Source organism: Anabrus simplex, chromosome 7, assembly GCF_040414725.1.
Source record: "Anabrus simplex isolate iqAnaSimp1 chromosome 7, ASM4041472v1, whole genome shotgun sequence".
In the NCBI taxonomy this organism is placed as follows: Eukaryota; Metazoa; Arthropoda; class Insecta; order Orthoptera; family Tettigoniidae; genus Anabrus; species Anabrus simplex.
In genome coordinates this window covers 49,905,364-49,930,811 of record NC_090271.1, presented here as the reverse complement: position 1 = coordinate 49,930,811, position 25,448 = coordinate 49,905,364, and the positions used below count along the sequence as shown (strand labels likewise).

The 25,448-nt window shown below is 38.7% G+C and overlaps 1 protein-coding gene across 2 annotated transcripts in view; it reads left to right on the top strand.

The window, feature by feature from the left end:
• LOC136877226 (uncharacterized) overlaps window positions 1–22,080 on the top strand; it is a 124,539-nt gene extending 102,459 nt beyond the window's left edge. For both annotated transcript variants that reach the window (XM_067151078.2, XM_067151079.2), the window contains exons 8-9: window positions 18,790–18,979; window positions 19,178–22,080. In XM_067151078.2, the coding sequence (XP_067007179.2) occupies window positions 18,790–18,979; window positions 19,178–21,726 (2,739 nt within the window). In that variant the 3' untranslated portion in view covers window positions 21,727–22,080. The remainder of the gene's footprint in view (window positions 1–18,789; window positions 18,980–19,177) is intronic.
• Window positions 22,081–25,448: the final 3,368 nt, after the last annotated feature.

Sequence of the window (25,448 nt, the reverse complement as noted above, 5' to 3'; positions counted from 1 at the left end):
GCAATATGTAAATCTTGAATCTAATAACACATCTTACTTGTCGGTTGAACATGCCTATTTACACTGGTTTGAAATACATGTGTGTGGTTGATTGCATTGTTGGTTTTAAATTTAGAATTATACGATCCATCTCGTTTAATAAGGTCATTATGTCGTCATCAATACTACAACACTTATTACATACCTGTAGTGTGGTTTTCTTTATAGAAATCTTGCAGTATTGGAGGTGTTATAATTAGTGATTAACAGACTAAATAGCTTTTAAAGTTATGTTAACTGAGTCGACACTGAAAAGCATGGCTTCCTTCTTAACAAATCACGTTTAACAACACAATGCTTTAATCAATATTTGTCAGCAACTGAATGCCAATTTATTGTTCAAATAGCATACAATACTAAGCGATGTGAAGGTAAACAGACAGTGGCTGTTCTCTGGACTCAAGTTTCTGAATGCTTGCAGAAAAAACTGAACCTATGTAATGCCATGAAACAAGATTCTATCACTGCTCCAGGGCATGTTCCAATGTTACTGCACGCTGTCTGTATCTCACTAACACACGGGCCTATGATAATCCACCGATTGATAGGTATTTTGTACTTTGCTGGCAGGTAAGGCAAGCATGGTACATAAACAGCTTGTTTTTGTAGGTTCACATCCTGAGCTTGTTTATAGTCTCTTTCAAATTGGCAAGTGGTGGGATCTAAAACCATTGCTTTACTGTCCCTTCGGCTGATGGCTATGATGTCAGCCCTCCAGTTAGAGTAATCGGTAGAGATGCAGTGAACCTCCTCCTGGAACTCCCATCCACGCTGTCTCAAGGCTTGAGCAATCAGTGTTCTTACTCGGTGGTGGCGATTGTTGTGCAGTAGCTCGGTGCTCCGGTAGAATCCCAGCACATATCTGAGGGTTTCTGTCTCGTTGCAGCCATTTTGGCAGCAAGCTGTTGTGTTGAAGTACCTACCGGGAACCGATCTGAGTGCAGTAAGATTGCATGACATCTTCACTGTGCTTATGTACTCAGAAGATGGGGTCATCCAGGAGTTTGCTTTCAGGTACCACGTTTGAAAGGATTGATTTCTTATTTCCTTTATGGCATTTCCTAGAATCTCTCATTATTTTAGAGAGGATTATGCCATTGTAAATATGAATTGCTGCCTGTTGCTATTTCTGTAGATGGATGCTGTATTTTATCATCTGTCTCTCTTGACACAAGCCAGCTAAAATGTAGCTTCCCAAAGTCCCAGTCTCCTTTCAGGCTGTGACACTGTGGAATCTGCTGAGGTATTGGTGTTCATAACATTCACAGCAAGACTAGTATATAGGGATGTTATGAAAAGTGCTACTCATAGGGTTAGTCATGCTGCAATGGCACTTTTTGGCCTAATGAGAAAAGCAGTGGCAAACTACCTCACTCCTCATCTTGTCTGGCATGCTTCATTTTGGTGCTGCCATCATATTTTTGTGTTTTCCCCACGACTGCATAACCTTTGGGGATCCAACCAGCCTTCGGGTTGATGACCTAACAAACATGAATGACATGACCGTTAAAGTATTTACTTCTCTACTTGTTCAGTTCGTAATATCTATGAGGCATTCCATGTGAAACCAGAAAGCAGGAAAGAAGAAAAATGAGTATTTTTTAAATTTTGAAGTAATATCTTAAAGAGATGAACTATTTGGAGATCTTCATTTCTGCCTGTGTTCAATAGTCTTCACTATATTAAAAGTTGAATTATTTATTATTATTATTTATCGATACGGTCACCTTTGGGCCACGTTTACACAATCTTCCTTCTGTCACGCAGACTGATACCCTTCTCTTTACACTCTCGCCAAAGATTCTTGAGTCTTTGACTTCTTCTTGCTCGCTCTTTCACTGAGATGTTCCGTGGCTTCGCATGTTGCTCTTCAGACACATCCCTCATTCCCACAACCTTCTTTCTAAATTATGTCCTTTCTCTTATATCCTCCTCCTTGATACCTATTTCTGCCAGATCATTGTGCACCTGTGTAAGCCATCCCGGCTGTTTTTTTTTTCACTTTTCCTGCAGAAGAAGTATCCTGTTTGCCAATCTCTCAGGATTCGTTCTTTTGATATGCCTATAAAACGTCAGTCTCCTTTTCGTCATCACAGTCGTGATTCTTTCTACTGTCTTGTAGAGCTCCAAATTCCATCTTAATTGGAATGTGTTTGGGTCACTCGTCGACTTGCGTGGGCCTAAGATTTTTCATAAGAATCTTCTTTCTCTTTTTTCAAGGACTGGGTCAGCCATCCTCGTCAAGGTTTCTGCTCCAAAAAGACACTCCGTTTAACCACTATGCAGTAATGTGTTAACTTTGCCTGAATTGAGAGGGACTTGGATTTATAGGTGTCATGACATAGTCTGAATGCCAACTCCATCTTCTCACCCTCTCTTTTAATCCCTCCTTTTCATCTCCATTGGGGGTGAGTATTTCTCCCAGGTATTTAAATTTTTGCACATGCTGGATATCCCCATACAGTGTAACAAGTCTGTCCGTGTCACCTTTTTTTTTATAGAGTCCATGAATGCTGTTTTTTCGAAAGAGATTCTTAACCCTGTTTTGACTGCAACATTCTGTAGTTCTTGAACTTGTTTCTTGGCTGTTTGATGGTTGTCTGTAATAAGAATGACGTCGTCTGCAAAGCCAAGCCAGTCCAACATCATCGCATTTTTTCCACAACCTATCTTTACCCCATTCTTCGTTCCATTTTCAGTCATTCTCAACCTCCATTCCCTGATAACTTTTTCTAAAATGCAATTAAAGAGTAGTGGAGAAAGGCTGTCTCCTTCCCTCAAACTCATTTTTTATCTCAAATGACATTTCCTAGAATCTCCTGTTGTTTTAGAGAGGATTTAAGCCATTATAAATGTTAATCGCTGCCCGTTGCTATTTCTCTAGATCAGGGCCTCTAAAATGGTCAAAATCTCACGCGTGCATATCGAGGCGCAGAGACTCCGTGCACTGTGCATCGTTCCGACTCGACACAACTCGGCTTGACTCGGATAGTGTAGTGCGCTGAGAGCGACGAAGCGTTCGGTGATATACGGCTTGTTTATCAGTGAAATAGATAAGTGCAGGACAACAACATAATAATGGAGCAACCTGTTTCAAATAAAGCAAAGACTTCCGAAAGTCCATTTCAATTGAACTGGGAACTTTCGTATTTCTTTGTCAGTCGTGACAATAAAGCCAAATGCTTAATCCGTGGGACAATAATTATGTGATAAGTTAATAAAAAAGATATATTTTCCAATACAAAGGCTTTGTTCAAATTCTACGAGAATTCAAAGGAAGATTTTCCTAAGCTGCATCGAGAAACAGCTAAGATTATTTCTATGTTTCCACATGGTTCCACATGCATATGTGAAAGGTATTTTTTCCTCCTTTCACTTGTACGAAAAGTAAATTGCGTGCGAGTAGGCCTATTTCTGATTGTAATTTAAAGAAGGCTCTCAAATTGCTGTCAGCCGGTCCCTTGTTGCAGGCATAACTCGTATCATTGCTAAGATAAAGGAAAAGAAGAGCTACAGAAGATAAATTGTCTGCTGAAACCAAATTGAAAGAAGAGTGGTTTAACACCGGTAACGTTGTCCCATACAACAGTGTCACCGCTCACCGCATATAAACATTTCGCAGTTAGGGGAGGATCAGCGGAAAAGGTGGAGAAGGCGAAGACAGGCAGAACGGGTGAGACAGGTGTAGGGGAAGTGGAGTGAGAGTTTGCACTCTGGTCAACCTAGTGAAGTCGTCTCCTGCACCTTGCGCCCGTGCACTGCACAGCGCATGCACCCTGAGAGGCCCTGCTCTAGATGGATGCTTTATTTTGTCATCTGTCTCTCTTGACACAGGCCAGCTAAAATGTAGCTTCCCAAAGTCCCAGTCTCATTTCTGGCTGTGACACTGTGGAATCTGCTGAGGTATTGGTGTTCATAACATTCACAGCAAGGCTAGTGTATAGGGATGTTATGAAAAGTGCTACTCATAGGATTAGTCATGCTGAGCAATTTATTTTCTGAAATCACTTATAAACATTGAATATAGTGTATATTTTTCCAACTCAATATTTTACAGAAATATTATGAACATTTCTTTACAGTTATAATAAATATAATACACTATAGAGAACAACACTCCCTGTCTTAGGAATTTAGTTATTTATTAACAGGTTCTGAGAACATATTTATTAAATCTGACCTCCTACATTAAAAGAAAGATATTTTGGAAGTCACTACAGTTTCCTCTTCAAAATAAGAGATCTGCTTTCACAAAGCTTTGAGGATTTTCCTGTAATTGTATGGAAATGAATTTATTTGTTCAGTTTTCAAAACTCATGCCTGAACGTATGCAGATTTACATATCTCTGCACACGTCGGTTGAACACACGCTGCATTGCTACCGTTAGGTTGAATAGTTACATGCTTCTCATGGGAGCTCAAGTTCACCTTTTTTATTTGTATAGATATATCATTCACCATCCCATAAATTTGACAGTTCAGATTTATTCAACTGCTGAAACTAAAAGCTTTAATGCATTCAGATATTTTTGGTTTGTGAAATAAAAATAACATTTTTAGGGATTATCTCAATATTGTGAACAATGCATGATTTAATATCATGAAAATACAGTAGAACCTGAGTTATCAAGGTGAAGAGCAGATTTTACATATAACTAATAATTAGGTTCAGATATGATTCTTCTTCTTTGCAAATGGGCGACATAGGGCCACATGGAATTGGCTAGCCTTTCTTTTAGCCCAGTATTTCTTCATATGTAATGCATGAGTGTATATTTATTGCATTGACCATGTAGGTTGGTGAGTCTTCCTCTCTTGTTTCTTGAAACCCCACGTGTGAGTGATCTATCTGATTTCATATACTTGCATAGATTTGATGATCCTAATTCTTTCAGATCATCTTCTGTCTGTTTGTAGCTAGTCAGTCAGGTAGCCTTGTTCTTTAAAAAGGTGCATATTTTGTGAGTTAGTCTGTTTGAGTCCAAGATATTATGTCAAATAATTATTGAAATATTTTCAGGTGTGAGATTAAAAGACAGGTTATTTCAGAGATATAAATTAACAGTGCACCCTTGGGAGAGCTTGTCAACCCGTATAGGGCATGTCCCCAGGTGGTGGATAGGGAGCATACAGAAATGTGGACTGGTGAAGATACCTCAGAAATGAACCCGCCGACTATCAGGCATCCCTACTCTCAGGGGCTTTACAATACTGGGACACCCTCTCTCCAAGGGTCATTAATATGGAGTGCCTCCAGTTCTGGGTTGCGAGTGAAGTCCGCAATGGTAGCTACAGTGAAGAAGCTGGAATTTTGAACAGTGCAGTTGCCGGAAGTGCCTTCCTAGTACTCGGGATTAGTGAAAGGTACTTGTCCATAACTATAGTCGTACAGTAGAACCTGCTTTAAAGGACACCTCTCATTAGCGGATTATTTTCTAGGTCCATAAATCAATCCCATGTTGTGTATGAGTATTTTACCCCTCTTACACGGACACCCTCTATAAGGGTGTGGACACAGCATAGCCACTAGAAACTTCAATTAAACCTTTCCTAATACACTACTTTTTCTTTTTTTCAAAAAATGTTTGTGTCCTGTACAGTATTTGCTTACTTTTTGCACAGTGGTACTTCCAAGAATTGCAGGCACCGTAACTTGCAGTGCAGGTTATACACATTCTTGGAAGGCACCGCTAAGCTATGCTATCACTCCCGGAAGTTGTGTGATCTGACATACTCGACAGTGCTGGAATTCCGTACTTTCACTGTCAGGTTTATTTTAATTGACTCGTGTTATTTTGATGTGTTCATTTTATGTTAATAAGTTGGTGTATTTTAAAATGGCTCTGAGGAAGTTTTTAACTCTAAAAGATAAGGTAAGCGTAATAGACTATCATAAACTTGCGAAGCGTGGTGTGCATAAACTGACCGAAGTGTTGAAGATTGGAAAGACACAGGCAGCCGAAATTGTGAAAAATCAAGAAGAACTAGTGAAAGAATGGCATTTAAATGACAACGAACAGCACATTAAACTGTTTCAAAGTGGTAGTGGAACTCTCATCAACAAGGCAACGCTAGAGTGGTTCGGTAAAATAAGAAGTAAAAAAATATCCCAATGATACAAGTGAATTAGGTATTAGAGATTTCAAAGCCTTGAATGGTTGGCTAGAAAGATTCAGAAAGTGACATGATATCTACTTCAGAACGATTTGCAGAGAATCATCCAATGTTAATGTGGAGATTTGAAAACTGGCAAGAAAAATACCTTCAATCATAGATGGGTATTCTCCAGAAAATATTTTGAATGCCAATGAAACTGGATTATTTTTCCCTCCTTTACCCGACAAAACTTTGTGTTTCAAAGGAAAGCGTTGTACTGGTGGAAAAGTTGCAAACATCTTACGGTCTTGTTATATGCAAGTATGAGTGGAGAACTGGAGAAGCCCTTTATGATAGGCCAAGCTGCAAAACCAGGGTGTTTCAAGAATATGGACTTTACGAATTTTGGCATTGAATGGAAAGTGAATAGGAAAGCATGATCAGAGAAATAATGACAGAGTGGCTAGGACAATTGGAAAGAAAAATGATACACCAGGACTGAAAAGTGTTGTTATTCCTCGATAATGCAGCATCGCATCCGGATACAATTAAGTTGCAGAATGTGAAGATCATCTTTTTCCCACCAAATGTAACACCTGTTTCTCACCCGCTTGACTAAGGAATAATCCAGACAGACAGTGATGAAGCACATTGTATCAGAACTTAACGGGATTGAAGTAACCCTTCAAATCCTGATGTGTTGTTTGAGTCGTCAGTCGTAGACTGGTTTGATGCAGCTTTCCATGCCACCCTATCCTGTGCTAACCTTTTCATTTCTACATAACTATTGCATCCTACATCTGCTGTAATCTGCTTGTCATATTCATACCTTGTCTACCTCTACTGTTGTTATGACTTACACTTCCTTCAAAAACCAACTAAACAAGTCCTGGGTGTCTTAAGATGTGTCCTATCATTCTATCTCTTCTTCTCGTCAAATTTTCCCAAATTGATCTCCTCTCACCAATTCGATTCAGTATCTCTTCATTCGTGATTCGATCTATCCATCTCGCCTTCAACATAAAGGGATTGAATGGTCTCCAAGCAATTTCGTGGATAACCAATGCTTGGAAGAACGTTACAGCTTCAACAATTCATAACTGCCTTTTGAAAGCTGGGTGTGATGCTAGTGGTGGACATCCCAAAATAGAATTTACTTCTGACAGCATGGAAGCAACACAACAGTTAGTTAATGCAGCAGGTTACAGGGTAGAAGTGAACACTTGCATTGAAATTGATTCAGATATTCCAACAGAGTATGACAGTGGAGACACAAAAAAGATTCTTCAGTCAATCCAATGGAAGGAGGACACAAATTAACCCTGGAACCGGCAAGCGGTTTACCTTCAAGCGGCAAGCATTTAGGCGAGTTTTGCAAGCAACTTTTAAAAAATTCATAAAATGTTGTTTTTCAATTAATTTTTATGTATAACCAGTCATTTTATTCAGAACAAGACGAAGAATACTATGGTAGGATATTAAACTTACCCATTTAGTATCCTGAAGTAGTATGGGTGAGGTATCCAACACATGCTAAGTATTCCAAAATAATCCGAAGGTTCTGGGCAACATGTACGTAAAAAGTAATATTATATGACAATTTTACTATATACAAAATTCGCACAATTTTATGCGGATTAAAAATATGTAGAAAGGTTTCACTACCTTGTATTGTAAAGTAAAATACAACTGAAATAATACAAGCACATCACACCAACACGTGAGTCTACTTAGTCAGATTCATCCTTGCTACCTTCGGGGTGGCTCCTCTTTCTTCCTGCTTTCGTAGGTCTCCAAAACTGTTCTAATTTATGGTAGCACTGTTGATGGACACCACAATTACATCATGGGCACCAGAAGTGGGTGCGTGACTTTTTTTTCTGCAGTTGAACAGACAGGGCACAACCACAGTTTCTTTCTTGGGAAGCGTACCAGCTGATGTCCCATTTCTCCTGAAGGTCCAGATGGAATGTTTTGAAGAGATTTTCATCTGCAAGACCTTCGACAATACCAGCCATAAATTACTCACGTTCAAGGGGTTTGTTGGTGTTCAAACTATAGAGTATGTAGGCATCAAAAATTACTATATCCAATAGGTTGTAGAATATTTTTTTCCAGTACCTCCTTGTTGCTCTGTCACATGTTACATGATACACTGACTTATCCTTGCAGTCTACTCCCACCATGTTTAGGTTATACTTATGGATCAGAACTGGTTTTATACTTTCCTTTCCACTTTTGCTTCGAATGATGTTTTCCTCCGCGTGACAGCCGGTTGTTATCAGATAAATTGGTTTTCATGTACGTTTCTCTTTCTATCCTACCAAAAGTTTTTTTTTTTTTTTCTGAAACATACTGAGGTCTGACGGGCAAGTTTTGAATTTAGAACTGATTTCAATAGATCTTTAGAATTTTTATTGACTGCCAGTAAGTAAGGTGTCATTCGCAAAAATGTCTTTTAGCTAAAAGGCATTTTTGTGTAAAAGTTGTCAGTGAAAATATGATACTCCGTGTTCAAAAGATTTGAGATAGTCAACAAATGCACAACAACTTTTTCTGTAAGCGGATCAGTCCAATCTGCCAAAAATCGTTTTCCATTGTACAGTTCCATGTGGATTATATAATTATACTTGCTGTCTACTACTTCAAATTTTTTTATTCTGAACCGAGCACGTCTCTTATTCAGCATATACATTTATATGAACAGATCTATTCTTCATTCCTATCATGGATTCATCAGTAGACAAATTTTGATGGGGAATAAAATACTTCTTGAATGAAGTGTTTATAGAGTCCAGGAACGTTCTTTCTTTATACCATGCCTCATGTCCTGGGGGAATATATTGTTGTGAGCTAATGTGTAAGATAGAGTTTATCATTTTGAAATGTTTTAGTGACATGACTTTAGAAAAATATGGAAATATTTTATGATTTTGAAGTGCACCAGTATTTTTCAATGTTGTTCTTAGGGTTCAGGCCCATATTTATAACTACAGAAATGATTTTTTTCATTTCTGATACTTTAACCCATCTTTGCAGATGAGAATACAGACCCTTATTTCTGGAATTTGTTTTATTTTGAATTATTTTCTGTATGTATTTATTAGTTTCAGTCACTAAAAGATTCCAGATAGCATTGAAGAAAAACAAATAGAAATATGTTGGAGGACGGTTTCTGGGAGGGTAATTTAGTGTATCTGCATTTCGAACCTTGAACTTCTCTTCCACTTTTATTTCTGGCTCTGGAGGATAAACTCTTGTCCACTTCAGTTCATTATTATCATCAGTGGCTGGCTCATTGTGTTCCATATCATCTTCAATGTCAGCGTTGAAATCACTTAGCCTAGGCTCATATAACTCGCCATTACCTTACGAATTATTATCAAAATCATCGTCAATTCCTTCCAAAAATACGTCACTATCACCTTCGCCATCCAGATCAAACAAACAATTACAAATTTCACTAATTCCTGACAATTCACTCATTTTGTGCCACGAAAGCTAATTCACATCGGACAGCCACAGCAGGCAAACAGAATGACTGTCTGCAAAGCGTTCTCGTTTTTCCACGTGTATACCGCACACACTTTCACACTAAACTACTTCAGAATTGTGCTGTATTTATGGAGTAGAGTTTCCTCTTCAACATGATGCAAGATATGTTATAAAGATGTTGAGTGTCAAGGCGCTATCTCGAAATTAGTCAGTGCTGGTGTAATGCATCTCCATAGCGACTCTGCTGGTTGAGTAACAAGGAAATGAGTTGCAATCGCGACGACTGCCGGTTCCAGGGTTAAGATTCTGACAAAAGCGGCAGTGAAGGCGATGCTAATGATAGCTTTGAAGAAAATTTGGAAATTTAAGTGCTGCCAATAACTTAGTACAGTGAGGCTCTTGGATTTGTTAAGTGACTGAAATTATTGATGAAGAAGGTGTAAATATAACACATGATTTAATTGCACATAGTGAAAATGTCATTGCTAAACCGAAGTGGATAAAACAAACAAATGTTAAGGACTTTTACTAGAGATTGCTGCATGTACATATTGATTTAAATTTTCAAAAACTCGCACATTGTTTGTAATTTTAACATGGTCAACGATAATAGTGTTACTGTATGCTCAATAGAGGCTTCCATAGAAGTGTTTTTGTCTCTTTGATACATCGCAGCTGCAACATTGCATCTACAACTTTCTCATGTGAGTACAGTATATTGCGATAATTTTTAACGCATACAATACATGGGTTATTGTGTTCCAACTTATGTTTAATGTTATCCGATCCATACCCTCCCTCGGGTGGACACAATATTTTCGGTCCCGAAGATGTCCGTTATAGAGAGGTTTTACTGTATATCAGATTTAGAATCTCTTCTCTGTGTTAGGAGCGGCTACAAAAAGTGACCATTCTCCATGTTAGGAGCGACCTAAATTCCTGCTGGCAGTAGCTCTAATGTGCCTGATGTCAGGCTGTGGCGACAAGCGAGTTAGTAACTCCGTCACAACCCATGGATTGTGTCTACATCACTTTTATTGAAGAATGTTAGGGTATACTCCAGAAGTAACGTACGTCGGTTTTGCCTGACCACCACAACAAATGAACAAGGGCCACTGATTCAAGGGTACAGAACCAGTTAAATAAACTAGCCCAATGCAGAGAAAATTTATGCATCACAGTGCTCAACATTGGAACTCTTACTGGATGTAGTTGCAAATTTGTAGCATTATGGAAAAATGGACATTACTCGTATGGAAAAAACATGTTGGAAAGGCCAGAAATCTCATGGCATTGAATATGGCTATAAACTAATCTACCATGATACATCCAACAGAAATCGCATTACCATCATCATTTGCTCAAGTCTGCGAGATTTAGTTGCTGAGGTTCAGAGCTATGCAGACCACCTAATGTCAGTTACAGTAGATACTGCATACTCTCAACATTGTCTCTTCTCTGCATGTGCACCACAATCTGGCTGCGACGACCTAGGAAGGGAACAGGTTTGGCTGGAGCTACAAGATGTTTCAATGTGTCCTTAAGATAAATTCCGACTTCTCCATGGGAATATTAATGGGCATGTTGGTGAACCATGGATGGTTATAGATGTCTCATTCAAAATCTTGACCGAACTGAAATTTTGAATTTTGCCGAGGCAAATTACTTGGTTATTGGTAATTTATTTTTCAAAAGCACATCAACCACTTCATCACCTACACAGTGGTGACTATAGCAGCCAAATTAACTTTATACTTGTTCAACACCGTTCTTTCACAGTACCGTGTTTCACCCCATAATCGTCGCAATTTTTATACCAAAATTTTTGAAAAAATTGTATGGTGCGACCATCAAGTAAAGAATTTTTACACCAATATTTTTATTACTAAAAAAATTCTAACTAAATTTTATTTGATAAAGGTGTAAGTTGCATGTAATACTTGCGTATATACTTTGAAATAATTAAAATAGTCCATATCAAACATGTAAATATATAATACCAGTATGCATATGACGCATGGCAAGTAGAGCATGGTTCCAGTGTTTGGGACCCTCACCAGGATTACTTGATTTGAGAGCTGGAAAAAAATTCGAAGAAAAGCAGCACGATGCGTAGTTTGACAACGTGATCGCGAGATAATGTACAATTTATTCACCAATGATATTATGAGTACGTAAAAGGCTGTAAGTTATCGCTTGTCGGCAACATCGCTGGGAAATACCAGTACCACACACACTTGTCTACTACTACCACCGTACGACTTTCAGCGCCTTTCAACCGGGTGTACACTATCAGAATGTGCAGGCAAATTGTGACAAAAAGAGTCGCTGAGAATCTAATTCACGAGAAAAGTTAATATTTGTTCTTATTACTGCTAAACATCGAATGAATCTGTCCTTTCTTCATTAACACTGTCATGTAATCAGTCGGCATGGGGCACATTGAATTTTAAATACTTGAATACTTGAATATTCATTCAAGTATTCAGAAATTTAGAAGAGGTACACCTCTGCTTACAACTCTTGTAGTTCACAACAAGTGGGTCTCTCCATGTCCCAGGGGTATGATGTAGGTTTATCCCGTTCCGTGTTTATTAGTTACAGTACTCCTGCGGAAGTATCAACTGATTTGGAATGTACAGATGCTTATGTTCGGGAGTGACTTGATTATTGCACTGTAGACGTGTGTGAGAGAATGTAAGGTTTATTTTGTATTTTAGTACAATAATACTCGACAGTTATCAGCAGCAATTTACATTACATACATGATATTTATTACATGTAATAGTAATTTACATAGCAACACATTAACGTGTGAAGCATTTATTTGTGTTCATGCGTAATTACAGAAACTATTCTGTGGTCTTCAAGTTAAATGTATATGTCTTCGCTGAATAGTATAGAAACAGAGCTGAGGAAAGGAAATTTTCTGCGAGTGGAAAGGTGGTGCATAACTGGCAGAAATTAAATGACAAGCTAAAAAATACAAATATTCTATATACGTGTTCGTCAACTGGAGCAGCAGCTTCGTCTGACGTCACATGATCGCAGTTGTCCTCTAAAGTAGTCTCAGCATTGTCGATAGTGATGTATTCGGCAAAGTTGTACCAACATCTCGCAAACGTACTGTGTTGCTAAACTCCCCATATGCTTTACACGTATTTAAATTGTGCTATCATATGCAATTTACATTGCAGTTCTGTTTACCTTTCATGTGGCTTGAGGAACAAAATTTGAACGTGCAACAATTGTACGATAACATTTTAAAATCCGATTTTTGTATTGAAAATAAGGGGTACGACGATTATGCATTGGAATACGGTATGTGAAGGTCATTCTGTCTTACTGTGTAGCACCTCAATATTAGCTGTTCATGGCGGACTTAAGGATCTTTAAACATCGTAGAGGCGGAGGGATAAATGCCTCCGAAAAGATCAAGTTGTGAAAGCTAGAAGACCAGAAGGTGACCCTAGCAGACAGTATCAATTTTCCTCTCCTCGACCTGAATGTAATTGACAACACATGGACCACATTCTGCATATATGTCACCGAAACTGCCACAGCAACCTAGTTCCTACTGTATTGACAAGCAAATGTAATATATTGCATGTTGAACTTCCAAGTGTCATAACTTTCTTCTCTAATGTCTTTTAGCATTAGTTGAAAAGAACAGGGTATCCGCTATCTGTTACATAGATTATATAGATCAATGGTCCTCAAAGTGGGGGGCATTGGCCGTGACTAAAATATTTACATTTCATATTCTGTAACAAACTTCGTGAACAAATATTGCTACCCTCAGATTCTCATATCCATGAACCTAGACAGAAAGCTCTCCCACCGCCATTCAAGACTAATAAACTTGTACTTTTGCCGTCCTATTTCATAAAAACTGATAGTAGACTCTGCCAGCAGGAGTTCTGAGAAAAGGTGCAAGTAACATTTCCTGAACAGCACCCTTTCATCCACCATGTGCAGCGGTAACTCCTGACAAAACAATTAACAACCACTAATGACAATTAGGCTCTTCAGTCTGCCTATTGTGTAAACTGGAATGCACTTTGTGACCATGATGTACAAGAAATGCTTATCAATTGGATCAAGATGGTATACACAAACACTACCTAGGTACAAGCCATGTATGTTGCGCTGTCGACATCTCGGAGAGCTTCCCAGTGGAAGACCTAGAGAAGCAAAGATATTACACTTGGAAGTTCAACATGCAATATATTAGGTCGTAACCACAGAGCCTCTTACTGCGGGACGCAATATACACTGCCTGACAAAAAAAGTTAGGCACCCAGAAGGAGTGGTTGAAATTGAATGAAACTACATATGCTGAAAGACCATGTGCCTTTATTGAAATGATTACAATATGGAATGAAAGAGACAAGGCCATTGGCAGTTACAGGTGGAATGTTGGTGCCAGGTCAGTAAGGTGTCGCACCCCACCGCCCACAATGCATGCCCTTATGCGGTTCGGAATGGTGTTGAGCAGCCTTTGGATCCTCTCCTGATCCTGAGGCAAGTTCGTCCACAGTTGTTGCAGCTGTCCTTCCAGATCCCGCAGGTTGGTACTGGGACGGATTCCCCTCCCAATGTCATCCCACACGTGTTCAGTGATGGAAAGGTCTGGGAATCTTTCTGGCCACGGGAGGGTCTCAGTATGCTCTAGGCATTGCTCTTTGTCCTCATCATGGACACAATCACAATCACATGGGACTTGCAGAGGAGTGTCCCTTGGACTTATATACAAACGATGTCACACTTGCTGAGACCACCTGAAGAGGATTGCAGCAGTCCATATGTGACGTGTGGGTGTGCATTATCTTGTTGGAACACTGTCCTAGGGTGCTCTGCCATACGGGGTAGGACATGAAGACAAAGAATGCCTGTGATGTATCACTGTGCCGTCAAAGTCTGCCGAAGCAGTATTAGAGGGGACCTCAGCATATCCTATGGCTCCCCACACCATGATGCCAAGGATTACGCCTGTGTGTCTTTCCACAACACAGGCCGCCAAACCCGCACAAGTTGGTTATCGGAGGTTATGGGGAAGCGGAACTCATCACGGAACATGATGCGACGCCAGTCGTCCTCTGACCATGCCTCCCAGGCAGGTATGGGGTGGTAGAACCCCAATTCGGCGGATGTGAGTCGTCGAGACACTGTACGGGAACTCACAGGATGTTGTAGAGTCTCCAGTACACGTTTGCGGATGGTGGGTGTCGAAGTTGTGGGATCTTGCAACATCGAGCCACTGTGGCATCTAAATGGCCCACATGCTTGGCAATTGCACGATATGACCAACCATTCTCATGCAGTCCCACAATGCGGCCTCTGTCTAATGCTGTTAATTGGTGGACAGGCTGTCTAACGTGTCTGTGAGGCTTTGCAGGTGCTTCGTACTGTACGTTGTTCTCTCTGCACATCTTGCTTAACTGTCTGACTCATCAGTTGACTGGTAACAACTTATCAACAACAGGACAGTGCCATCACGACTACACTCTGGTAAATCAAATCATTTACTCGCACATCAATGGTATGCATGTATACCAAAATGGAATAATATTGGACCACTCTTAACTTTTTTTTTTTTGTCAGGCATTGTATTATGCCATAACCCTCATTGTGTTAACCATATACCAGCCCTCTTGTCAGTTTTAAATTTCTGATGGTACCAGAAATCAAACCCAGGTCTCTGAGTACTGTTACTCCACGGAGGTGGACAGAATGAATACTGTAACTATCTGATATGGAAGGGCGCTGCATTAGATGTAGATTAAGATGGTGGGACAAGAAGTTTAAATATTTTTCAGCAAAACTACGATGTAGAGGGAATAAGCATGCATAGTTTAAATTTCCTAGTTCGTCAGGAAGTCAATAAAAATCCTCGGGCAGAAAGGATGATGGATTTTATTTATATACTGTATTTAGATTCTGTAGGAGTTCCTCCAATAATTCTCTCACTTGTTCATTTCTTCACTTGTGCTCTATACTGTTTATAATCCTTAGTTGTCTTCTGTCTTTGTTTCTAAAGGTCTCTTACTGGAACTTTTCTTGCAGTCTTGTATTTTTGTTTTTTGATTTTGCTATTCGTGTGCCCCATTTGACAATCTGTGAATTATTTTTAACCTTCTCTGCCTTCATCTTTTCATCCTTTCTCCTTCATCTGTTCTTCTGTATAGGGTCTCCTTTTTCTGACTACTGCCTCCCCAGTTTCCTAGAAACCACAGAACTTTATGACAATTAGTTGAAATCAATTTCTGCATTATAATTATCATCTTCCTTAACCCCAACCTCATTTCTTGAAATCATTTCAACTCTGTCTTCCTCTTCCTGAAGAATTCAAAGATTCTCTTCATCTGTCTGTTACTGTCCATCCTCAACAAGTGTCCATAGAACTATAACCTTCTCTTCCTCATCAATTCAACCATCCCTGCTGTTCTTTGATATAATTCTTTATTAGATTTGAGTCTCCTCTCCCCATTTTTTTACATTTAGGCCTATCATTTTTCTGAGCATTTTCCTTTCTTTCTTCCAAATATCTTCAAGCCCACCTTTTCCAAATATATCCACTGTTTCTGCTGCATACAGGTAGGCACTCATGTTTAACAGCAGTTTTTAGATGCCATAGTTTAGCCCCAAGGTCAAATCCAACGTACGGGATGCCTACAGGACCTGGATATAGTTAAGGAATTTGTACACTTGGGGTCTGTCATCACTGACACGGGAAGCTGTGATAAAGAGGTAAAAAGACATATTGTCTTAGGTCGTGCTGCAATGGTTAAACTTACTAAGATCTGGCAGAATCGGGCAATATCAAAAGCCACGAAGATGCGCTTGGTAGAATCACTAGTGTTCTCCGTCTTTTTGTACGGCTGTGAGACCTGGACCGTGAATGCTAAAGACAAAATACGCATTGATGCCTTTGAGATCTGATGTTGGCAGAGAATGCTACGTGTACCCTGGAGAGAAAGAAGAACTAATTTTTCCATTCTGGACGAACTCTGCATCAAGAAATGCCTATCTTCCCGTGTGAGTGAGCGTTACCTCCAGTTCCTTGGCCACATTCTAAGACGAGATGAAGAGAACTTGGAAAAGGTAATTTTACAAGGCAAAATTGAAGGCAGTAGACCACGAAGAAGAACAGCAAGCAGATGGATAGATCAGGCAAAGAAGATCACTGGGCTACCACTTCAGATCATATTAACGAAATGTGAAAACCGCTCGGGATGGAGACATCTTGTCAAGGTTGCAACAGGGAAATGATGGAGTTATGAGGTCACGATGCTCAATAATGAGCACAATGACTAATGATTATGAGTTTAGCCCCGTCTGAGAGAACCTTTTAGTTGTAGGTGTTCCTCGTCAGTTGAATGCCATTCCATTTTTCTTGTCTGCTCTTTAACCTCTTAATTGGGCATGACGTATGTATTCGTATGCCGAATATTACAGGGTAATGGGCATGACGAATATATACGTACTCGTCTTTTACCGCGAATATCTCCTGGGTACGATGAGTGTATTATTGTGTATTATTGTCTAAATTGATGTTTTTTCTGCACGATTGCAGCAAATACCACATGTCACACTCCTTGAAGCTTATTTGTTTTTATTTTACATCTGTGCGGTGCTACTTGTCCGCAGTAGGCCAAATATGGCAGCATTTAGTTCAAAGCGTAAGTTCGAAACGCTCGAAGAAGACGAGATTATTCAACACTTAGAGGATGATTGTGATGATTTATCTTCTCAGAAATCTAAAGATGAGTGGTTCGATACAGATGAATGTGAGTCTGATAGTGAAAGTTGTTCCGAGAATGAGAATGATGAACCTGATGAACAACATGACGAATCAGATGAAGGCGAAGTGCACTTCGAGTGAGGTAAATGACTTAACTGACCGTGAAGCTAATGTAAAATCATTCACAATGTCACTAGCATGATGTGTAAGTCATAAATATCCCTTTATTTTATTTGTTTTCATTTTTAGGTGATAACATATGAACAAAACGCACAAATTTCAACCAGGTAAATGATCTTACAGTTAAAGAAAAATGGTTCAGAATGTCACATTCATGATATGATATTTATAAATACCCTTTGCTTTTATTTGTTTCAATTTTTGGCTGTGAAATATGGGCCAAACTATCAAGTTCCAACCAGGTAAATGACCTTGCAGTTAATGTAAAAATTTCTCTAACATTAAAATAAATTAATTAAAACTCCTTTAATTTACTTTTTGTATCACAGATGAATGATATTAACTTATCCGCCTATCCTGCCGTGTAACAACAATCTGCTTTAAAAATGCACAGGGCAGGTTACACCAAGCACATCAATAATACCCGGTTAAGAGGTTAATCAAATGGGATTCTCTTGTTACTTTCTTCCAAATACTCTCTTCTCAACTCGGTCTTCTCAAAAGAAATTTGAAGCCCGTCTTCTTTGCTGTCATGTAAGTTCATCAGTCCCCTTCTTAACTGTTGCTATATCGCTAGTGAGTATCACTATATCATCAGTACATCAATACAATATCATCTAATACAATCTAATACTCTCCGGACCTCTCCCTATCTTGAAAGTCTCTTTGTCAGGAATTCCCTCCTTATATTCCCTAATGACTTTTTCCAGACCACAGTTGAACATGATCCTTGTCTTACATCAATTTTGATTTCAAAGGACCCATAGATCTCTCCCTTGAACTTTATTTTGGAGTAAGTGTTGCTGACTGTCTGCCTGATTTTCCTGTCTTGTTGTTTAAACTCTTCTAGAACTCTCATCAAGGTTTTTCTCTCAGTGGAGTCAGATGTCTTTCTGAAGATCACAAAAACTGCCACATATTCGCAATTTAATTGTTGTTGTTGTTGTTCTTGTTGTTGCACTAACATCACCCTGCACTATCAGAGAATTAAAGTTAAGTGTAAGATCCTGGATTCTCAACTATTAGCAACTGTCTGATTGTTATTTTCTCTGGGCATTTGTATTCCTTATTCAAAAAAATTGCAATTTAAAACAATATATCAATTATTGTATAAGCTGCAGGTCAATAAATACTAGTCGTAATCCCTGATAATTACTGTTGCACTATTGTATCTGTTGTAAAGATACTATGTTTTGTGTGGCATTTTATTTATTGTTTCTCTTCTTCTTTTCTAGTGCCGGCATTGCGAAGAAATATTCACTTCAAAAATTTCCTTTAGGATTCATCAGCGTAAACATACTGAAGAAGCACGTAGACGTGGTATTTTAGATGGTGAAGATCCCATAAAAATTGTTTCCAACAGAGAAAGAAGGCTCCTGAAACGTCCTATGGGACTTAAGCAGAAACGACTACTTTTGAAACAAGGTGAGTGCAATTTTTTGTTTGTTTGCAGTCAAGGTTGAGGGTCCATGGAGATAGTTTACAGTCATGAAAATTCTTAAGTATTTTGGTAATATAGGCTTGTTCCTTTTAAAGGTGTTTAATATTTGATCTACAGAATTGTGTGTTGTTATAATTTATTGCTCTGGCTATTATCTCCATGGTTCCTCTTCCTTCATTTAGGTAGTGCAGATCAAGAGGATTCACATGGGACATGTATCGGTCAGAGTGGCTTGGAGCCCGCTTCGCAGGTGGACGTATCAGATGGACGGCGTGCTGAACTGCGTGCCAACACAGTAGCTGCTGTGAGAAGATTGCTAGCCACAACAAGAGATTCCCGTAAACGTCGAGGAAAATATATGAAATTCCCTACTGAGATTCAGGAAGAGATGGCACGTTATGCTATAGACAATGGCAGTTTGATGACTGTGCGTCACTTCTCCTCTAAACTGGGTGTTGTTATTAGTGAAAGTACAATAAGAAACATTGTTAAATGGTATCAGTGTTATACACCTGAGGTAAAGGAAGAAATTGGAAGGTATGCTGCTGCATATGGTGTTGATGCAGCAGTGACTCACTTTTCGGAAAGATTAGGTCGTGAAGTAAGGCATGGACTTATTCGTAAATTCAGAAAACTTTATCTGCTACGTTATCCAGAATTTAAACGTCAGTGTATGAAGAATAAGGCCAGCAGGGGCAGAATTATCAAAGGCAGTGAATATAGTAATTCTGTAAATAAATCAAAAAAGTGTGTGTATAGTGCAGAACTGAAGGAAGAGATAGGGCTCTATGCTTGTAACCATAGTATTCCTGCAACTATAGCATATTTTTCTGAGAAACTTAATATTACTTTGAAGCAACATGTGGTTCGTAGGTGTCGTAAATTATACATGGACAAACAGCGAGCAGCGTTGCAAGAACAACAGCAACTGATCAATGAGCAACAAGAACAGCATCACAATAATTCTCTCTTACCACAACAGTCACATGGTCCTGTTCCTAATCATCATGAATCAAGTGGTCCTTCTCACAGCCAAACTATTGATATCTTGCAGACCTCTCTTAATTTGCTCAACAACTCTCAGTTAAATAGTTCTTCTGCAGTTGTATACAATCATTATCAATCAGCCCCACTCTCCCACTTGCAACCTTCGAGCTCTCTTATACCAGTGAATCATCAACAGAACCCTCCTTTAGCATTTCATTCTATAGATCATTGTAACAGTAGCACTAATGTGTCTAGTTCCATACCCCTAACTTATCACCAGTCACATGTACCCATTTCTGCTTCTGTGATAATGAATCAGAATGTTGCTGCTGTACAAACTTTTCAACAGACACAAGTATATTCTCCCTTTAACCATCAGAATGAATCAGTACAAACAGCTTCTGTTGCTGTTTCCAATAATGCATCCATCCCTCTGGCCATTACACAACCTTCATCTCACCATACTTCCATTTCACATCATCCTGAACATTCTCAGCCTTCAAGTCTTTCTACTGTTGCATTAGCTGTTGCTTCAGCTCACTCGGATGATAATTTTCAACATCAGCCATCAGATCCTGCTACAGTTGTCGTATCACAAGGTGTTACCCAGCACCCTATTTTTGTTTCTCATCCCCAAGGTACAACTGCTCTCGTTCAACATTTCATTGCTTCACAGTCTAGCATGCAGGCATCTGAGACGCCTGTTTCACACCATTTACTGAATGGTACTCATTCAACCACCGAAAATCCACAGGGATTTTCTCAAGTACTTGAACATAGTGAAATAAACAGTGATACATTTTCGCAGACACTTAATAATGAAAATAATATAGATTCTGTGCCATTTGAATCTTCGGATTCTGTTCTTATAGAAGATCGTCGAGAGGCATATATTGTTCAGTCAGATATATCTGCTGAAGCAGCAAGAGTCAAGAAAGAATTTGAACGGGTCCATGTACATCATCTTTCAGAACCAGACAATTCTGATATCACTGAAACTGTGGTTACAGATCAGGATCCTCTTGAATTAAGAAATAGTCATCAGGGTTCAAAGCAGATTTCATCACCTGAAGCAGATCAAGAAGTAAATACTGAACAAGAACATGCCAATATTACTAATATAGTAACTGACTGCCCTGTGGAGAGTAATTTTCAGTGCAAAGAAATCAAGGGAGAATTAAATAGAACACCAAATAGTAGCAAGAAAAAATCATTGCCAAAGAGAGGTGGCCGTAAAAAAGGAAGTGGTAAAGGTAGTTCCAGGCGACCTATAGGACAGAAACGAGGGAGCTACACTACGTACAGTCCAGAAATCCGTGCTGAAATGGGAAAATATGCTGCAGAGCATGGTAGTCAGCGAGCATGCTTCTATTTTCGAGCCAAGTTAGGTCGTGAAGTTGCTGAAAGTACTATGCGTGGACTAAGAGACAAATATCTTAAGAAACGTGAGAGCTTCAGTGCTGGGAGTGACTCTAATTGTGATAAAGAAGTGACTTCATTAGGTTATGCACCTCGTGGTCGACCTATGAGGCTAGGGAAATATGATGAGGTAGTGCAGGAATGTATTCACGATTTGGTGCGATCAGGAGAGAAAGTCTCATCATACCTTGCCATTACTACAGCCAAACAGGTGCTCATGCAGTATGAACCACATTTGCTGGAAGAAAATGGAGGCTCTATTAAACTTAATATCACCTGGGCAAAATCCTTCTTGAAGCGAATAGGAATAAAAAATTATTCATAGTGGTTTTTTATTATTTGTTTGTATAGAGAAAGAAGCTAAGGTGTTTATTGTGCAATCGAGGTAGGATTAATACCTAGTAATCCTTCACTCTGGGAAGTAAACTCTCATAACCTGTGGTAAGGATGGCTTTGTGTAAAATTTTACATGTTCCAATAATGGTTCCAGTGAACTGAATCAATCAATCACCACTGATCTGCATTGAGGACTGTAGCCCAGGTGGCAGATTCCTTATCATTTGTATACCTAGTCATTTATTAGATGATTTCAAGGAAGTTTGAAATGTATCAAACTTAGAAATCATTCTGCTCCTAAGGTGGGTAAACTTGTGTATTACAAAATAATTTATTTGATAGATATGACATACTTTCAGATGCAATTAAATTACATCTTATATATATAAAATAAGAGTTTTGTCTGTACATACATGACCGGACGAGTTGGCGTGGCTCTGACCTTGCATCCGGGAGATCGTGGGTTCGAATCCCATTGTCGGCAGCCCTGAAGATGGTTTGTCCGTGGTTTCCCATTTTCACACCAGGCAAATGCTGGGGCTGTACCTTAATTAAGGCCACGGCCGCTTCCTTCCAACTCCTAGGCCTTCCCTATCCCATCGTCGCCATAAGACCTATCTGTGTCGGTGCGACGTAAAGCCCATAGCAAAAAAAAAAAAATTAAATAGTGAACCAAGTCCACGGAAATGATCCTTCCTTATTCATTACCGTGTGAGACTCTGAATCTCACTTTACTTAAATACCAAATAAAATCCACTAAAGATTTAAATTTAAAAAAGTTAAGGCATCGGCCGCTTCCTTCCAACTCCTAGGCCTTTCCTATTCCATCGTCACCACGAGACCTATCTGTGTTGGTGCGACGTAAAGCCCGTAGCTAGTTGTCTGTACATTGGTCAGAATTTAAAAAGGATGATATTTCTGTATCAGTTATGTCCACAGTAACAAGGAAATGCACTTTTTAATTTTCTGTGATGTATGTATGTATGTCTGTCTGTATGTATGTATGTATGTATGTATGTATGTATGTATGTATGTATGTATGTATGTATGTATGTATTTATTGCCCCCTTCTTACCGGGCATAGCTCAGCCGGAGAACGAGAGTCCTGAGGGTGGACCGTTCGTTGTCTGGCTTTACTTATTTTCGAAGGCAGGGTAAGAGACAAGGACTAGAGACAATAACACAAGAATATAAAAAAACAGGTTCTGACATTTATTATAAACTAACACATTTAACAATAACAAATTCAATTAACAATCTTGATGATAAATTTAAATTTCTTCTCTGCCAGTTCCTCTTAACTGCATATAATCTCCACTATTCTCGGTTGACAATGTTTCTGTAAGTATACATAACCTTTATTAGCCTACTTCTGGCTCAACGAAATAATAACAAAATAAAAGTTTTATAGGAGGACCCCCTCTCAATAATGATATTACTCTTTATAAGTTAAAGAAAGTGAAAATTACCTGATTCCTATTTATCTTGAATGTCGAATTACCGGATTTACTCATTTCAACATTTATCTCAAATAAATCCTTCCTTCTTTACTGTGCTGAATAAAGCAAATAAAATTGAAAATTAATCAAACGAAAATCTTATCAAAAATATTACTCTAAATGTCTCCATTGGACTTAAATTTTGCACCATTGTGCCTGTACAATAATAATTCCTCTTAATCTTCCTCTAATATTTCGTCTGACAAATGTAAAATCACTCTTTGGCATTTGACACTTCTAAAGAAATTTTTAACGCCATAGGCTTTACAAAATTAAATAGTACCGGGCGAGTTGGCCGTGTGCGTAGAGGCGCGCGGCTGTGAGCTTGCATCCGGGAGATAGTAGGTTCGAATCCTACTATCGGCAGCCCTGAAGATGGTTTTCCGTGGTTTCCCATTTTCACACCAGGCAAATGCTGGGGCTGTACCTTAATTAAGGCCACGGCCGCTTCCTTCCAACTCCTAGGCCTTCCCTATCCCATTGTCGCCATAAGACCTATCTGTGTCGGTGCGACGTAAAGCCCATAGCAAAAAAAAAAATTAAATAGTGAACCAAGTCCACGGAAATGATCCTTCCTTATTCATTACCGTGTGAGACTCTGAATCTCACTTTACTTAAATACCAAATAAAATCCACTAAAGATTTAAATTTAAAAAAGTTATGCCAACACAAACAACGACGCTGACAATCAGGTCTCAACGTAACAAACACGTGGTCTGGTCAAAATCATGGTCAAAGAAAATATCACAATGCATTGAAATAATATCAATCACACACACACACACACCATTCACACTACGGCACATGAGAATTATTTACACTATTTACAACGAATTCTAGCCTTTGAATATTAATCTTTGATTTTTAATCCTAATATTTGAAATTTCTCGATGATGGTATCGGGCAAAGAAAAATATTTTACGTCCCTCAGGAATGTGATGAAGTCTGGATAATCACTTAATCAAAGAAGATTAAATTGACAACATTGATCACGATAATATCGGCGGTTGATGTCTGAAGAAATTTGTCGACTACTGAAATGCACATAGAACCTTCGCCTTCATGGTTCATGAGTCACGACATTATTATTATTCAACTCCACGTCTATCAATTAACACGTGCTCCACTTGAAGAAATTACGTTCAACAACACGTATTCTCCAAAATAAGGCTCAATAAATGGATTCACAAGTCACAAATACACAGTAAATAATCCATCATCAAGTCAATAAAATATAATAAATGATCCGACGAGAATCTGCCATATTCCAGGCTCATATTCATCCTAATTGAGCACATCCTACACACAAGATCAAGCACTATTTAAACTCATGATCCTTATTCATTTATTTAACCCAAGATGAAAATTCATTATTATTATTATTATTATTATTATTATTATTATTATTATTATTATTATTATTTGTGCGAGATCTAAAATTCGCGGAAACTGGGATTCGACAATATGTCAGATGACACTAACACGCCCTAAATCACACATGAAGAAACTCTTACATAGAAATCCGGTGTAACACAACATGCCGTTAAACTGTCCCACACGACTTCCAAAATATATATTCAAAAATTAAATTGTTAATTACCGGTGAGGACAATGATTTTTAAACACACTAGACTATTAAATGGGACAGCTAGAAAAATCGTAGAAGACACACACATACACACAGGTTCTAGCTAAACTAATAGAGGTCAATAATCATCCACACACAAAATGACAAAACTGCCATCTCCCATATGAAAGAAAAGTGAAAATATTCAAATCTACTGCAAGACTAGAAGAAATATTACCACTAATGAATAAGAAAGCATTATTTCTACAAAGATGAACAGATAAACATTAGTAAAGTGTACTTAAATGAATGATGGAACTGGATCTTCGCCGATGGTCTGGAACATGTGGTGAGTTATCTGCCCAGGGTCGCTATCTCCCCATGCCAGAGATTGCCTACATTTTTAGCAGATCATCGTAGCCTTGAGGTTCCAAGTAAAGTTGCGGCAGGCTTCCTCTTCACAATGTAACAGCATCTTGAGACACTCGTTCCAGCATGTGGCGATTTTCTTCCTTCCTTATAAGTTAAAAACTTCATTTTCCCGTATTGAACTGAGATTCACAATTGAAATATCAAAGAGGTTCAACCTTTTCAATACAAAACGTGTTGTATAAGAAGTTCACAACATAATATTTATTGAATAAT